Here is an 18288-nt window from a genome sequence, read left to right as displayed (position 1 = left end):
GGTTGAAAAATCAAGTCAGATGAGGTTTTGATATTAGAACAAAACGTTTTATTCCACAATATAAACGGCAACGTCTTCATCTGCCCCGCACTCTCGCTTCCCAAAGTTACCTACCCAAAGTACATAAAGTGTCAGAAAAAGTACCATTATACAGTTCCTTTATCCTTCTGTCTGCTAAATCTCTATCCCACAACTGTTACCCAACAACCTATTATCTTTCTGTACATGAAACCATTGCAAAAGCACCAACACACATTTTAGCAGAGATCAAGCCATTAAAGCCAAATCAGACAAACGTTATTGCTCAGATAAATAAAACTAATCTACAAAACTTGGGAATAATTATATAATTAAGATGAATGTACTTAACACTGGGGTTTAACAAAAAAAGGTTATCATTTATTTATTCCGATTTTTTTTAAGGGGAGGTGTCAAATCCTCTATCTTCTCCCAGTTTCTCTGGTTTTGCATGCAAGGACGTTCCAAAGACAGTATTAACCCTTGATCTTAACAGGGTGCATCATTATTGTTAAGACTCCTTTGCAAACGTGTGATGGAAACCCATGCAGATCCCACATCCCCATACTTATTTAGACAACCACAAATAGATCATAAGAGGAAAGAAATATAAGTAAAAAATACAAAAAGTAAGTAAATAGTATAGTTCGGGACAACAATCCAATATAGAGGAGATAGCACCGTAGTTACAAAGGGGATGGAGAGGGAACCACAGGGCAGGGAGCACTATGGAGGCGGGGTCAGTGACACATCCAGACTGGTGGCTTGCTAATGGAGTGAGGACGAGCAGTCCTCCAGGTTTCCTTAAAAAAAACAACTCTTGTTTTCTGTTTTTTCCTCACTTCATGTGTCCATCCTTTAATGTACAACTGACACAAACGTAGTCCTCCTTCTCTGCCAGCTCGGCCGACACACCCACACAGACCTGGTGGAACCACTGGTTACAGCTGCCATCACACTGGACCCAATCCACCTGAATTGAACAACACCTTATTTTAACACACTAACCAGACTGAATTACATTAAAATAACATCTAAAAAGAAGGGTTCTCTTCCAATAATCTTTTTGCACTGAAGCCTACAGATACACTGGTGGGTCGAGCAAGTCTGTTTAAGTTCCTCAGCTCACCTCATCTCCCTCTGGCAGCTGGCATCTCTCTGCCGGACACATGACCATCTCCTCATCAGAGTTGTCGGACTGAGAGAAGTCTGACCGAGGAGAAGAGGAGGTGGAAGCTGCTCGGCGCTCCAGGTTCTTGTCTTTGTTCACCTTCTGGCGCTTGTGTTGGAGCTTTTTGGCCTTGTCCCTGCGTTCCGCTTCCAGACCCGCCCTCTCCAAGCGTCGCTTGGCCTTCTTCTCTGCAACACTCACCACTTCCCTCTGCGTGTCGTGACCTCCATTCTGGAGCACATTAAACACAACAAACTGTAGTTTCTCCTCAGTGCTGAAATTCCATGATAAGTAAAGAGTGTTACAGGGACACAGCAGAGCTTTCAAGGTAATGCCTTTGACATAAGAACACTGTGTTCAGAGTGTTCCATGAACTAACTTTTCAGCATGCTCACTAACCTCATTTTGTGGCTGATTCCTTCCCTGAGATTTACACTGCTTGTGATTGTCACATTCTGAGGGTTCATCCTGTGACAACATGTTGCTGCCGGTGTGTTGAGTCCTGAAACCGTTCAGTAACATGTGGTAAAGGCTAGGGATTTCTGGTAGGGACACCTGCAGCAGCAGACCTTCAACCATCAACTCCTCCAGCTCCGGACTCAAACCTGCTGACAAAACCAGGTGTCATTATCCAGGCATCGTTAAAAAGAGAATGGAGCGCATTTCAAATATTAAAAGGTGTATCACCAATGACACACTATTCCCTCCCCAAAAAACTACAACTGGACAAGCACTGACCCTGCAAGGGGATGCACCGCTGCTCTGTGTAGAAGACTGTCTGAATGCTGCTTGTCCTGTTCCACTCTGGAGTCAAATATGGAGCCTGCGTCAACCGAGCAAAACACAGGACTATAAAACAAGCGTTTGAATTTTGGTTTGAAAATGCTGCGATTCACTTAAATGGTTACTGATAAGACAAAGGGACTTAAACATAGAGAGGAAGGCTATAATTGACCTGTTCGTTTGTATCAGCGGCGTGATTGGGGAATGCCCTGTCGGAAGGGGTAGGAGGGGTCCTGGGTCTCTCCTCCAGCTCTGGTAGGTCACAGGGGTCTGAGACTTTTTCCACTCTGTCTTGCCAGCTGACTGTCCTTTCAATCATGTAGCGCAGCGCGTCGCCCTCTGGCAGGCGTACCTTGATACGCTGCAGTGAGGCCAGCAGGGACAGCGCTTTGTCTAGGGGTGGCTTCTCTGAGCGCTGGCAGAGAGGGCACAACCAGGGCTGGGCTGAGCGGGTGTTGGAGGGGTCCCGCACACACACACTGTGGAAGGCGTCCCTGCAGAGCTCGCACTGTAACATGGCTCCCATGGGGGGCTTCTGACACACACACACCTTCAGGTCCATACACTCAGTGGTGGGGAGGAGCTTCGACTCGTTAGCTGCCCTGAGAGAGGAGAGAGCCTCCATCTCCCTTAACCGCACCTCCCCAAGAGTTGCCATCTGAAGAACAACATGGATACGAGTCAAACAAACAATTGTTGATGTATAATGGTCCTGTTACAGTTACGTCAATACAGTATATAATAGTGAAAAGCAACTCATGGCCCTTGTCGTCTGCATTGAGATGTGTGGTTAGGTAAAGGTAGTCCCTTACAGCAGAGGTAGAGTCCTTGCTCTCTAAAAGGGCCCTTTCCACATCACTCAGGCAGTCCAGCCGCACCATCCTCTTCTTGCTGTGCTGAGGGCTATCTTTCGCTTTCTTGGACTTCCTTTTGGGAGACCAGTGTCCAACCTCACATCTCGGACACAGGACCTGTGAAATTCATATTGAATTGTAGCTCTGTCATCCCATTGATCTCTCCACAGGATTAGATTGCACCAAACCAGGAGAGTACTGTACCTCGAGCAAGGTAAAGGAAGAATTTCTCCTAAGGAACATTTTGGCTGCGCTCTCCTTCCAGGCCTGCACCTCTGCCACCAGGGACTCCAGCAGCTCCAGGGGCTCCAGGTGGACCTGGATAGCCTGCCCTCGCAGCACCATGTCAGACAAGCTGTCCAACATGGGGACATAGCCTCCAACCTGAAACAGATACACGTGTCTTCAAATCATATTTCCAATCAGTATTGTTCACATGCAGACCAATAGGTTGTCCTCGTCTCAGGCTAACCCAAAACGTGGTCACTTGCTTCCATACCTGAAGTTCTTCAGCTTCCTGAAGCCACTCTCTGGCTCTGTTGATGGAGTCCTTCAGCAGTAGACAGTTGGGGAGGTAAGCAGGGATGGACTCCACCTTGGCAGCAGCCCCCGTCAGGGTCTCTAGTGAGTGGGGGGGCCTGGAGGAGAGCATCACACGACATCAGTCACTTCTGAAGACTTTGACACACACAGTTACAGTCAAGTGTGGACAAGCCCGGCAGTGCAGACCCATATCTTCCTGAAATAAGATGGTGTGGACATCCTAGAGAACTTTTGATATGGAAACATGTTTATGTTACATTGATTATTAATTAATGGAATGGATATGCTATCATTGGCACATCTCTCAACTCCTCCAATCCTGCTCTCAGAACAATTTGATTAAAGTTTTTCATGTTACACACCCATTCACATCTTGTGGCAAACATTTGATCCAGTGAAGTCAGACATTATGGCTGTCACAGTAATGAACCATGCAAAGTTTTCTACTACACACTGATGACAGTATGTTACCTTGAGTAAATCAATACATAAAACTATACACACTCCTTGCAGCCAAAATCTGAAACCATTGCATAGACAGTTGTTGAGATATGAGCTACGCATTACCATTCTGATAAATTAAAACAAAGCATACAGATTTGATTGAAAAAGAACCAAACTATCCAGCCAACCATGATGAGCTACAGTGAGCGCGGAGTATTTCCTAACATTCTACACTCTAAAATGGTAAAGAAAATCTGAATGGACTCTAGCTCTAGGGAGATGCACAAAATCAAACACTGGACTCAATGCTAGTTAACTGTGGATATGTGGAGCGCACAGATGTACATTCCAGAGAGCCATGCCATTAAAAGCTTTTTGAGAACGCTGGTGACAGTGGTTATTAAAAAGCACCGAGCACCAATGAAATGAAGGCAGAACTAGATATGCATGCTCACTTTTTGTTGATCTTGTTGAATATTCTAGCGGCAGCATTTTGCACTAGCTGTAATTAAAATGAAGCAAAATCAGGGACACTGACATTATGCTACATAATAAGTCAGTAATCACCAGTCACCAGGGTATATGTTTATACATTAAATGAAAGCAAGAGGAGGATATTCTTTCATTATTACAGGATGAACCTTTCTCTGAGACTAAATGTTTTGCACCTATCTGCCAATGTCGTAAAAAATCGGCACAATCTGAGCATGACAAACGTATGCAATTTACTGTAAATAGTACGTCTCCCTTCACAGAGCAGACCTTGAAGGTTTTGGTCGACATGCCAGTACAAGGATCTCTCAGCACTGCCCTCACCTGGCCTTGAGAAGACTGTTGGCCTTCTCCTCCCAGTGTTCAGACACAGTGAGCAGCTCCTGCAGGCGAGCCATGGCCTTCTCCACAGAGGGGTGGGGGGCCAAGCCCACGCCCTGGTCGATGAGCCTCCTCATGGTGTCCAGGGACAGAGTGGCAGGCTGGGAGGCAGCCTGCTGGACCCCCTCCAGCCAGCGCGCCTGCTCCAGCCTCACCCGCAGGAGAGGCAGCTCAGGCAGCTCCATGTCAAAGTCAAAGCTGATGTCCAGCAGGCCTTGGATCTCCTCTGTTCCTGGAACGTCGTCGGCCAGGACCTTCTCACTGTGCTGCTGGAAGTCCTCGATGCGATTCAGCAGCTCCTGCCACAGAATATTAACAACATGATCAGCAAACATAATACAACCCATGAGAACAGGAAAAACAATCCGAACCGATTGTATAGACCTCGTCTATTTTTATGTTACCCTATCCAACCCCATGCAGTGGTGTGTCACCCACCACCTACCTTCAACAGGGGGGCTTGGCTGAGACTGCAGGGGAGGTTGTACAGCTGCCTAACAAATGACCTCAGCTCCTCCACAGTCAGATGACTTTGGGACTTCCCCCCACCACAGCGGTACCTAGGAGAGGGAACCAAAACAGCCTCTCGATGAAACAATAAATCCAAGTCGGAGCTCATTTTGGTGCTTCCTCCATTCCTACAAGTAAGTCAGTGGGCAAACAAGTGCTGCATGTGTGATTGTGTGATGTGATAGTGTATCTATCTGCTGTACCTGGTCTGCCTTTTCCCCTTGAGGAGCTGCTGTGCCACCGAGGCACACTTCTCTGCATCCTGAGTAACCAGACGGAGCTGGCGGAGCTGGTCGTTGTCAGGGAACATGTTGGACTCAGATTCCTCAACGAGGGAGTGGAATACAGCCAGGCCTGAGAGAACAAGGTGACAGTGGTCAACATTCAGGGGCCGATACAGAGATGTATCGTGTGCTGTGCCCCTCACGCCGACGTCACGCCTCACCTTTTTTCTTGTCTAGCTTAGCCTCCAGAGTGTCGGTCACACGAGCCGCCCAGTCGTCGTATGACTCGGCTCGCTGCTTCACAGCGTTCATCATGGGGTAGAGGTCATCCAGTGTAAATCTGTAACTACAGGATTCATGAAACGCAAAGGAAAACATCAGTTGAGATTCAACTCACAGTGAGCATTGCACCCAGAATATGGCTTGCATTACTTTGTTTCCTAATATCATGTTGAGTGTTTGAGGCCTCTCAGTCAGACAGCGGGACTCACTTCAGTGTGTAGTTGCTGAGAGGGCAGGCACAGAGGTCCTTGATGTGGTGGAGACACACCAGCACCCCGGGGCTGCAGGGACAGGTGATGGCAGACAGGTAACAGGTGGTCCTACACTTGGCACACTGCCGTTCATCGTCTTGGAGGTGATCGTATTTCGCCTCCTGGCAATGCAACACTCCCTTTGGGAGCAAGACAAAACAACACAGCCATGGTTTTACATTGAACCCTGAGGGAGATGGGGCTAGACTGTGGTTTTACACTGAACCCTGAGGGAGATGTGGTTTTGACTTTAATTTGAGATACCACATGCTCCATAGTGAGTGGCAATGGTGTAATTATGAAACATTAACCTCTCATTTACTTCAGGACATGTGTAATGTTAAACCACATACAGTGATTAAAGGTTTTAAATAATATTATGATGCTGCAAATTATGAGTTAACGACTGTTATTAGGTAGAATTTACATATGTTAACATTTAATTAATTATGCACTGTAGGAAAATGTGTTACTCACCATCTTTCGGACTTTCTCTCGCAGGTCTCGCTCTTCTCTGATCATAGTGGACATGTCCTTCTGTACTGCAGAGGCCAGGACTACATCCAGACTGTTGGCCTTGGAGGCCATGTTGCAGACCATCTCGTCATGGGAGAAGACACAGTAGCGGTTGAGCAGGCGGTAGTGGTCCACACACTGCCTACCCAGGGGCATCTGCAACACCATACATAAAAACCCTCCTTTTCATATACATACCAAAAAAACATTGGCAATATGTTACTAGAGTCTATTTATATTATGTTTAACCTTTATGTATAGATGTTATGTATTCTATGGAAGGACATACCCAGTCCACAGTGCAAAAGTTGACAGCCTCGGCAAAGTTGAAGCCCTGGTTGAAACCACTGTGGTATGCTCTGGGAAAAGTGATGACAAACTCACCAGCACACTGATTGGTTCTGTAAATCTGTGGTAACAGAGTTAAGATGAATCAAAATTACAGGGGTTTCAAGTGCTATGAACGTAGTCCTTGGTAGTAGTATCACGTGTAGCAAATGTGGGAGAAATATACTGATGTGAGGCCCTCATGGGTGTTAATGTAGCTAGGCTGAGACTCACTGGGACTCCGTGGGCCATGAGGGTGTTGGGGTTCATAATGGTGACCAGCTGGTGCAGCAGGTCAGGCTGGGAGTCAAACAGCTCAGGGGCCAGTTTCCTCATCACCTCCTCCAGTTGCTCCGCAGCAAATCCAGGAGCACCATACCATGTTTTGGGCTCCCCCCTGTGAAGAGAAAGAGTTTTAGGTGACACTGCTTCTACATAAAAAATGCTCTGGTCAAATAAAGCAAGCACATTTGAAGAAAAGAATCGGACAAAATCGGCACATACTCAAATTCTCTGAATATTCTGTTCAAGGAAATAGTCAACGGGGATCAGTACCAGTGCAGGTAGTTGATGGAGTAGCTCCAGTGGTCCTCGATGTGCCAGCAGAAGGAAGAGAAGCACATGCCCACGTAGAGCCAGGGCAAGGTCATCCCACAGATGTCAGCCGTGACATGGGTTAGCACAGAAGGATCCATCATTGCCATGTTGTTCAGGTTCCAACCACACTTGAGATACTTCTGAAGAACAGGAGACATGATGGGTGGGGGAGTTGCTAAATCTGGACAATGTATGCCATAACTACACTGAGATTCTAATAGCTAGGTGATTTGGAGGGTTAAAACGGACTCACCTCATCGGCAGGAGCAACCTTAAATCTTCCATTTTTGATGGGGAATCCACTCCCAAACTCCTTGGAGGCTATGTCTGCTCCATACTCGACAGTGACGTCTTCCTCAATGGCCCCCACCAAACGCCAGAACTCTTTCTCCACCAGCTCTGTAGGAACCATCTGAAAGAAACAGGCCAGAGGTTGGATAGGCACAGGAATAGTTTAAACACAGCAGCAGAATAAACTGTAACTGATGCTCCACTTACATGAACTGGCATGTTGAAGTAATCAGATTTGAAGGAGTCTGCCATGTCCCCAAATGCACGCAAGGAATAGTCCCTGTATGCCTGCTCAAAGCCAAAAGCCTCCTGAGGTTTGCTGCATTCCTGTTCATAGCATTCAATAGAGACAGACCCTTAATATACTCATTAAGTACAATTAGCCTTTTCAATATCCAATGATTTGTTCTATATAGATAGGCATGCTAACGTTAGGATTACTCAACCTCAAATGAACACACGATAGACTAAACAAAAACATGTTTCATATTCAACAACAGACCCTCTTTTAGGATAAGAGTAGCACAACACTGGGCTCTTATGTGTATGTCCTCTTCTCTCAAGTTCTCCCTTGGGGCATACATGGTTCATTAGCGAGTTGTGAATGTGTTAGAATCACCTGAGCCAGGCACTTGGGGCACCTCCAATCCCCCTTTGGGACGTCGCTAAGAGGAGGGATGAGACAAAATGTGTGGTAGCTGTCATCACAGCCGTCACACAGCAACAGACGGTCCTCATCACTCCCACTGCTGCACACCAGACACACGTACAGGTCCACCTGCAGAAGAACAGGAGATTGGGCATTTGTTGTGAGTGGTTGAGTGATTAACTTTTGCAGAGTGGTTGAGTGATTTACTTGATTACATTTGGTGATTGAGATGACTACAGATCTTTATTACAGAGTAGACAGAGGATGTAACTATACATACACATAAGATAATATATAAGATAGAACTAATGATAACCCACAAAAAGACAGAGGTAAACTTACGGTGCTCACTGGAGGGGCGGGTTTCTTATACCGTGACTTGTTTTTGTCTGCGTCGCTCACCGGTTCCTTACTCTCCTGGGGCTCCTGTTTCACTGGAATAGGAATCTCTTTCTCTGTACAGCAAATAAAGTACAAGAAGAAATAACACACACAACTGTAAACTAAAAATACAAGTCTCCATAATAATACATGGTGTGCCACACATGCATTTATATAAACTAATACATTGTTTACAACATTGTATCAAACTAGCAGTTAACAGTGTGTGATCTCACCTGGCTCAGGCTTAGCTACAAAAGAGCCCATCCTCCTTCTCAGGTTGGGCCTGTTCTCACAGGGTTCCCCTGGTTCTGTCTTTACACAGCCAGACTACAAAGACAAAAAATATGTTTTTAGTTCACACAGTTTCAACTTTCTGTGTCATGGTCATGCAATAAACGAGTGTGCAACACAACATGCAATACATATTGATGAAAATTGTATTCACATTGGCTTTTGCCAACATTTCTTCTATTTTTTCTATCTATTTTTACATAGTCATTTAGTAGAGAGATTGGTAGTGAAAACTTAGATCAAATGGGGCTGATGTAGGATCTGAATTACTGGTTTTAGGTGGAGTTCTTCTGCAAAGTGTGTGTGGCTCTGGTCAAGAGCGTCCACTTCAGATCTTGTGCGTTTGGCTCTGCGGGCATTGGGGCAGGTCTCTGTTGGCTGGACAAACTGATGCTGAGCCAGGTCGTGGAGCTTGAACTCCTTATCACTGCTATCCACAGGCATGGTGGGCTTCTTTAACGACAAAAGGAATATGCACCAAAGGTGAGACATTATGTATGTTACAATTGTAAATGTCAACTAGCTACACTTCAACATTGTGTTAAAGGCAAAATGCACCACAAATGAGTTTTAAATTACTAGTAGAGAAAGCATGAAACTATATTCTGTAGTGGAAAGGCACCATATTTAATATATATTACAGCGCTAAACTAATAACGTGACAATAAAGATATGCTATATTTTAGGTCGCAAGTTTAACAGTCTGTTATGTTAGCCCTCTCAACCGTCCCTGTTCTTCCCCAACAGGGTTTTGAGACACAAAACATGCTGCATCACAAATACACGCAAATACAGAGAGCAGAAGAACACAGATCAAATAGAGTCAATAGAGCCAGAAAGAGGTTAAGCAATTTTTTTCTATCTGTAATTTTCAAAAATGTCCATGATCAAAAGGCTTGGCTATAAGGACAAAAATCTGTATCATTTTGTATTTCAATAGAATAAATACATGAATCAAATTTTTATTGAATTGGACAAAATGTAATTCATTTTAATGTAGGCAAGGGTTTATATAACCCTGTGTACAATGCATGACAATATTAATTATTTTTTTCAATAAAGATTAAGTCCAAGTTGTCAAACCCTTCGGTACAATTGTAAGACTGCGATTTGTTAATTCATAGACTTATTGACTTTTTAACCATGACACAAACATACCTTCTCAAGATCAGGATCAGCCACTAAACGCATCAGTTTGGAAGCTAGCTCTGGCGCCTAAAGCAAGAGAAAGCTTGGATGGTTACACAAAAATTTTGAGTGACCTCTCCACAAGAGGTCACCCAGATCCAATTCATTCTCAGTTTGTAGGCTTTCTCTTGCTGGGGTTTTGGCACAGAATCTTCTTGTGTCCAGTGACTAGACACAAGAAGATAAGCTGCTACTGCTCAACACATTGAATGCAACTGTTATCCTATCTAAACAAGCATAGAAGGGCAAAATACATGTCTCCTGGTCAGTTCATGCACAGTCCTCTCTTGGCTAAACAGAGCACTATATTATGCTATGCACCTTTTAGTGTTGTAACAGAGCAAGAACAGCTATTGATATTTTTCACCAAAATAAGCACTTATATGTGTATCCCAAACCCCACGCAGAAAGTGTCTCTTGCAGTATTTAGTCAGAGATGCTTTTCTTTTGGATGACACTGACAAACATCTACCATATGAATTATAGTTATAATTTACGATGTAAAAACAAACAGCAACTGGTGTATAGAGTTCTGTGTTCAACTGGCTCATCAACAGGCTGAGGAAGATTAACCATTAATATGATGAACATGTTGTACTCACCAGAAGGTTTGCTCCACTTTGGAAGAGGTTATAGGGGTAGAGGATTCTCTCGTAGTGTGAACGGAGGTGAGAGCCCACAGCCTTGCCGGGTGCAAAGCCCATGGTCATTGCAATCTTGGTCCATTTCCTCTCTCTACATACAATATCAAATCCCCCCTCATCTGCCACCAGCTTTAAAAAAAGACATCTCAAAGTTAGATTTTAAATAGATAGATGTGCTGTGAATATAGCTCTAATCTAATCCTACATCTTTGCACCCAATGAGTTTGTAGCAAAGAGGGTTCATATTTTTAAAAGCTAAAAAATAACTTAAACTACTGTATGGTGAGGGTTGTCCATATATGAAATTGGTTATACTTTCATCATGCACACTCTATCTCTTTGAATAGCTTGGTGAATTGATAGTTGTTGTAAAATTGTGATTTAACAATTCAACCTTATTGAGTTGATACAGGTCCAAAATTTTGCGCTCCACGTGAGGAATCTTTAGGGCACATCCCTGCAAATCCCAAAATTTGGCGATCTGGTCCAAGAAATTAAGCTTGACTCTAGTCTGTGCCTATTGACAGGGATACATAGAAAAATATTTATTGAATAGCATACACATTTGAATTACTGCATGATTGCTTGTCATTCAATCCAGCTAGATTACATGGTAGGACTACAACATCTCTGCCCCAGAAATATATTTAATATTTTGTTGATTGACCAAAGCATTTAGAGTGTGTTTATAGTACAAACAATATAAATTCCTTCAGTTTTAGATCATTAGGAGTATTTCTTGCCAGTTATGCTGGGCTTTAAATCAATAAGTTATTTCAGACCACACATTCCACTTGTTTGACCTAGCCTAACCCATTCCCATATTTTAGCATTGCAATATTTTTGTTGTGTTGCACTTTAAATGTTGTACTTTACACAAGCATGTCATTACAAATTGTAAGGAAAACCAATGAATTAGTTTTAAGGAAGAAGCAGATAGACTCACCTCCAATTCATTGAGCCTCTGGATTCGAGGAGTGAAGTGAAGTCTGTCAACATCACAAGCAAATGGAGGCTGCCAGTCCTACCAACCCAATAAAATAGTTTTGAAAAAAACTACCTAACAGTAACAAGATGTGTCTATTAGAGGAAGGTCATGACTACAGCTATGCTAAATATCCCTGTTGGTAAGCAGGTCACAATTGTGGACTCCATTAGCAAATTATGTAGTGAAGTGGTAACAAATAGATACTTACATAGACTATATAATCAACTAGGGCGATCTCATTAGTTCATGTGTAACATGTAAGGCTATAAATGTAGTGTCATCAAACAATTAAATAACTTTTTGGATAATATGCTTGAGTTTTTAAGCAAGTCAGCCCAATGTTATTGATGAAGGACAGTACTTTAAGCACACCTACATGTGTAAAGAACCTACAAAATATAACAATCTCAAGAATCCTCTAATTCCTTGTTTGAACTCACTAGCCAACATCTACCACAGGCACACAAAATGGCCAGATGGAACACTCACTGAACAGACCAAGCTCACCACAAAGCCAACATGGAGGACAAGGCTTGTTGGGTGAACCTTTCATAGCCACCATGCACTACCGTCAAGAAAACAGCAATGACGCCGTTTACAATTATTAATAATGGTAAATGTATATCTGGATGGCAGGCTATAATTTAGGTCATACATATGTTATAGAAAATGTATTATAAAAAAAACAACAACAAATGCAGACAAAAAGACTGCAATCCAATTTCACAACAACATACAACATGCTATTGCTACTGTGTATAATGTGATACACTAGCTTTAATACTAGTTTAAGCGAGCTATATCACACTGACAGCTCGCTCACTTGCTCAACTGAAAGCCAGAAGTAACTTGATGTGGCCCTACTACTGGCTAGTGTTTGGCAAGGAGGCCTACTGTCATACTGTTGTATTTTTTTTTTGGCCAACCTGAAAGCCACGGAGATTAGTTTCAGTTTCTTAACAAACCTTGCAGTTTGTTTAATGCTTTAGATCTAACCTAATATATTGGGCCTCCTCGAACCGATATTCTTTCTCGACTTTGGATTTTAAGCAACCTACCATGATAGCCTGTAGCCTACAGACAGTCACCATACAGCTAGAAGCTAGTTAGCTTTCAGCCGGTTCCATACAGAAGTACAAGAGCAGTCAAACAACTTCAGGCATTCCACCGTAGAAAAAAATAAGAAAAAAAAGACTGCCGCCATGCTGGCTATTACGTGTTAATGAACTACAAATGTGACTAAAAAAAGGTTCAACTTCATGATTGCTGCTAGCTACACAAAAGAATCAGAATATCCTTCATTCCGCCATGTTGAAAAGTCCCTTTAAACCCCGTCCACAGTGCTCGTGCTTTATCCATCCTTATTCTTGAGATAACACTGTCAAGAGCATCTGTTGAATTGGTATGAATCACTTCAATCAAACTTACCGGAGGTGGGCGAACCTTGCAAATTCCAGTTTTTTCCGCGATTGGACGGATCTTATTAATAAAAGCAAAAGGATCACCGAATTCTTCCCAGCTGGGTTCGAAGACTGGGCACTCCGGAGGAGACCTGAACTCATCTAGTCGAGGCTGGGTCATCGTTGTGAACTGTTCTTATAGCTCAGACAACACAGGTTGACCGGTGGCAACAAGGTGTCACCGTGCTATGATTTGTCTGGAGGTGTAGTCTAGTAGCTAATTTCCCAATGTCAGGTTTCCTTCGACTCAAACGGGATCAACATGAGAGACAGCTTACACACACACACACGCACGCACACTGAAACGAATGTTCTAAGGCTGTGAACACGTCCGCCTAAAGAATTAGACACCAAATAGATGTTCTAAAATTGGAGGATTTTGACCGCGGATTCGTTTCTTAAATGTTTTTTGTCATATAAAATTACGGTATATCAGTTTAAATATATTATTCATGGTAATGCATTATACAATACATACATGTGTCCTATATGTCAATTTTGTTCGTATTAATCCGATGTATCATGAAGACTATGGGTCAACAATTCATTTTCCTAACACATTGTCTCTTTGTTAATTGATCTAATGATGGACAACCCACGTTAAAAGATGGGAGACATAACCTTGAACCAAACACTATTATATTGTTTCAGAATATTTTATGATATGATGATCTTGATTTATCCATCAAAGTCAAAACAGTTTATTTCGTAACAAATTGTACCATTGGAATGTTATGGTCCAGGTAAACCGGTATAAATCAATTTGACAGATTAAGACATTGTTCATAATCATATAGCCTATACCAAACCAAATGCAATCTCAAGTTACTTGTAGACTACATCTATCACTTATTCCCATTAATTCTACCAAAATAATCAGCATGATCATCAAATTTAACTGTCAACTAGGCTATATGAATTATTATTGCCAATGTGTTAATATTAAGCGTCTTAATCATTTAAGTAACATTTTTGCTAGTTTCTACTCTCAATGTTTACTTGCGCGGATGGATACTTTCAGGTGACACCTTCGCTACTACCGGGACTCATTCTTTAAATAGCTACTATTGAGAATTTGGGTGCACCCGTTCAGCAACTCTGATCCTTCCGATTGTAAAGCAGGCGATTAGAAAGCATTTTTGTTAAATGTTCCCGTTGTGATGGACACAAGGACCAATATTAGTCTAAAGTGTGTCTTAAGTGTGGATCCTTAGATTTGCCTGTGTTTGATAGTTTTGTAATCATCTATCCTTACAAAACTGTAACACAGGCCATATATACATCAGACAGTCTACATAATCCCCCTGCATGGTACGAAAGGTAAGCCCTATTTTAGACCACTATTTTGGAAGATCCATTTCTTATTGTTATACATAGGCAATGAAGACAATGATATAACATCTTTATTATGATGCTTAAACAAGCAATTGGCTTGTTTCAGGGTAAATGTTTTTAAATAACCCCTTTTAGAGCCCTTTGATAAACGTTTCATGACTAAACTAATCTGCTATATAAATAAAGTCTTACTAATGGCAGATGCATACAAATTATTCTATATTGTTACAGCTAAACTGAAGTAACACATAATAAGACAATAACAAAATCAGTATTATTTCGTGTTATCTGATGACAGCTCCAGGCACTGCGATTCAGTATTCCTCACACACTTCATCTTCAGAATCCCCACTCATTCTTCCCAGCTCCTCATAATCTTTCTCTAGACAAGCCAAGTCTTCTCTGGCCTCGGCAAACTCTCCTTCCTCCATGCCTTCACCCACATACCAGTGCACAAAGGCACGTTTAGCGTACATGAGGTCAAACTTGTGGTCCAAACGTGCCCAGGCCTCAGCAATAGCAGTGGTGTTGCTAAGCATGCACACAGCTCTCTGGACCTTTGCAAGGTCCCCTCCAGGAACCTCAGTTGGGGGCTGATTGTTAATGCCTACCTGTTGAGACAAAGACAAAGATAATTAATAGGTGGATTGATTGTGGGATGTGTAAGGCATACCATATTACACTGTATATAAACCGCAAACTGTGTTGACTACCTTAAATCCAGTAGGACACCAGTCGACAAACTGGATTGATCGTTTGGTCTTAATATTGGCAATGGCAGTATTGACATCTTTTGGAACCACATCACCACGGTACAGCATACAACAAGCCATGTATTTGCCATGACGAGGGTCACACTTGACCATTTGATTGGTTGGCTCAAAGCAGGCACTGGTGATTTCAGCAACAGACAATTGCTCATGGTAGGCCTTCTCCGCAGAGATGATAGGTGAGTAAGTTACCAAAGGGAAATGAATACGGGGGAAAGGAACCAGATTGGTCTGGAACTCTGTTAGATCAACATTCAAGGCCCCATCAAAGCGAAGGGAGGCTGTGATAGAGGAAACAATCTGACCAATCAATCTGTTGAGGTTGGTGTAGGATGGACGTTCAATATCCATGTTACGACGACAGATGTCATAGATGGCCTCATTATCCACCATGAAGGCACAGTCAGAGTGATCCAGGGTGGTGTGGGTGGTCAGGATGGAGTTGTACGGCTCTACCACTGCTGTAGACACTTGGGGTGCAGGATAAATGGCAAACTCCAACTTTGATTTCTTGCCGTAGTCAAGAGACAAGCGTTCCATCAGTAGAGAGGTGAAGCCAGAACCAGTCCCCCCTCCGAAGCTGTGGAAGATGAGGAACCCTTGGAGCCCTGTGCACTGGTCAGTCTGAGGACACATGATTGTAACATGTTAAAAGCTTACTCAACTACATTAACTTGTTCATCTTTAATCAAGATTTGTACAATCAAGTCCTGTATACTGGAGTACTGTCATGTGAAACCATACACTCACCATTTTACGGACCCTCTCCAGTACACCATCAATTATTTCCTTCCCAACAGTGTAGTGCCCACGAGCATAGTTATTGGCTGCGTCCTCCTTCCCAGAAATGAGCTGCTCAGGGTGGAAGAGCTGCCTGTACTTGCCTGTCCTAACTTCATCTAAGAGATAATGATTAAATTAATGGGCCATACATGCATGGACAACTGAGATAAAGATACCCTGAACAGTGTTTCTGTTCGAACTATTTGTTTGGTTAAATAGTTCGAAGGGAAATTTCACTTACATCAAAAAGCCCCACTCCTATTATGTTAAGTCCATAATCATATTCATAAAGGGGTTGGATTTATACCCCTTTACTTCTCTTTTGTTAAGCTCTATATTCTACAACACCACTGACCATTGTCAACTGTCTACATCCACAAACAGTGAAATTTACATGCTTTCTTATGACACTGACACTTATCCAGTGACGCTGTCACTGTCCAGTGACGCTGTCACTGGATAATGTGTTAAAGGAGTCATCACCGCCACCATGCTCCAGTCAGTACAGCTCCCAGCATGCATTGCCAATGTGTATTCCTGTGTGGCCCATGTGGATGGAAATGCACTCACAATATATACAGCACATATACAATTTTATGCAAGTTTATAGGGGAAAAACATAAAGAACCTGGGGAAAAAAAACTTTACAGGTTGCTTACCAACCACAGTTGGCTCCAGGTCCACAAATATGGCTCTGGGAACATGGCGTCCTGAGTTTCCAGTGTTAAAAAAAGTGTTGAACGGATCTGAACGTGAATTCGGCTCTACCGGCACATCCTGAAATACACCATCAGGCCCTACACCATGCTCTAGGCAGAAAAGCTCCCAGCAAGCATTGCCTGTCTGTATGCCTGCTTGGCCCACATGGATAGATATGCATTCTCTCTGTAAGAAAAAAATACATAAGATTAAAACATACATATTAACAGTGAAGAAAATAGAAGATCATTGTATACTTTCAAAAGGGCACATCCGAAATTTGGATTGGTAAGTAATCTCCAGTGTTATTCAATGTTATTCTGAGGAAACAATTTTTCTTTGCCTGATCCGCTGCAATTTATGGGGTTCAAAAAAAGAAAATGTAAGCAATACATCTGCTCTACTTAAAAAACAGGATGGTCCATAACAGCCCAAATTGTGGCTATCATGTTTCAGAAAGTGGTTAGTGTGCCTTCAGAATACACGTGTTTCCACTTGTCCAAATAGTATGCTGTTATCTCTGCATACAAGTGATCATTCCTGCACAGGCATTTTCTACTGACATTTACAAAAAGATCTGTAGCTTCCATACAAAGTATTTTATCAAAAAGAAAGGTTCATGATATGTTCTAAACTAAAGCTATAGTCTTGAGAGAAGAGTTTGCTACTGTAAGTGGATCACAAACTTGACTTCTCATTAAATGGACACTGGTCACATCATGCACTCACTATACTTTTCATTATTTTGTTATTACACATGTTGTGACCCCATTTTAGAAATAGACCAGGGTCATGTTTAACAATAGAATTGCTTGGAGAATTTACGAACATACATTCCACATTCTCACCCAAGGCTCGGCTCCAGATTCCTCAAATTCCAGTCATGCACAATTCAAATTCATTTTACACATATTGGTGTTATAGAAACAGCCGCAAATCAATTACCTGCTAATGATCTATAGTATGATACGCCGTAGAGATTAGTTCAAACGAGTTTTTGTTGAATTATTATCAACATTGTCGGTTAAATAAAGAATCAAAGGGGCAAAAGACTAACTAAAACTGTCATCTGGCATTTGATGCATAGGCAAATAAATATATTAGGACTCAAACTTATCGGCTCAACACTTACCATTTTTCTTGAAAGATCTGATAAAAGCTTAAAAATCAATGCGTTAAAAAACTTTCAAGCTTGAGCAATGTCGACCCTGACGAGCAACGTGTCCTCGCCAACACAGCAATGTCATCTGCCTAAAGTGAGTGCTAGGGTTGCTTTTATACAGTTCCCCTGTCGACCACAAGTCCTGCGCAATGAAGTATACTACCTTGATTGTCTTTTTCCAGATAATGCATAACGTGATATTAAATATATTTGATGCTGAATGGTAAACTTCAAATACCTGTACTTGACAG

The 18288-nt window shown here is 42.5% G+C and overlaps 2 protein-coding genes across 5 annotated transcripts; both read right to left on the bottom strand.

The window, feature by feature from the left end:
• Nucleotides 1–25: 25 nt before the first annotated feature.
• On the bottom strand, nucleotides 26–13582 carry kdm5bb (lysine demethylase 5Bb). Of its 4 annotated transcripts, none has more exons than XM_084680482.1 (28): nucleotides 13257–13582; nucleotides 11787–11864; nucleotides 11235–11357; nucleotides 10799–10969; nucleotides 10167–10223; nucleotides 9279–9461; nucleotides 8951–9044; nucleotides 8676–8788; nucleotides 8304–8462; nucleotides 7892–8011; nucleotides 7647–7805; nucleotides 7352–7533; nucleotides 7031–7193; nucleotides 6759–6878; nucleotides 6431–6625; nucleotides 5912–6093; nucleotides 5642–5766; nucleotides 5400–5550; nucleotides 5132–5246; nucleotides 4630–4985; nucleotides 3326–3464; nucleotides 3031–3210; nucleotides 2785–2943; nucleotides 2145–2630; nucleotides 1928–2012; nucleotides 1589–1794; nucleotides 1148–1420; nucleotides 26–991 (listed from the first exon to the last, which is right to left on the bottom strand). In XM_084680482.1, exons 1-28 carry the CDS (start codon nucleotides 13407–13409, stop codon nucleotides 857–859), a joined length of 4662 nt encoding a protein of 1553 aa, XP_084536608.1. In that variant the 5' UTR covers nucleotides 13410–13582; the 3' UTR covers nucleotides 26–856. The 4 variants fall into 4 exon arrangements, with proteins under 4 accessions (XP_084536608.1, XP_084536609.1, XP_084536612.1 ...); XM_084680483.1 differs by having other exon boundaries at nucleotides 7352–7530; XM_084680486.1 differs by lacking the exon at nucleotides 13257–13582 and adding an exon at nucleotides 12887–13139.
• A 1170-nt stretch (nucleotides 13583–14752) lies between these two features.
• Nucleotides 14753–18133, bottom strand: tuba5 (tubulin alpha 5). The gene is made up of 5 exons (XM_084679568.1): nucleotides 18008–18133; nucleotides 16836–17061; nucleotides 16144–16292; nucleotides 15337–16017; nucleotides 14753–15234 (listed from the first exon to the last, which is right to left on the bottom strand). Exons 1-5 carry the CDS (start codon nucleotides 18008–18010, stop codon nucleotides 14938–14940), a joined length of 1356 nt encoding a protein of 451 aa, XP_084535694.1. The 5' UTR covers nucleotides 18011–18133; the 3' UTR covers nucleotides 14753–14937.
• Nucleotides 18134–18288: the final 155 nt, after the last annotated feature.

This window comes from Hypomesus nipponensis, chromosome 18 (genome assembly GCF_054491055.1).
Source record: "Hypomesus nipponensis isolate SF chromosome 18, ASM5449105v1, whole genome shotgun sequence".
In the NCBI taxonomy this organism is placed as follows: Eukaryota; Metazoa; Chordata; class Actinopteri; order Osmeriformes; family Osmeridae; genus Hypomesus; species Hypomesus nipponensis.
Note: the sequence above shows the minus strand (reverse complement) of the source record. Positions and strands in the feature narration are given on the sequence as shown.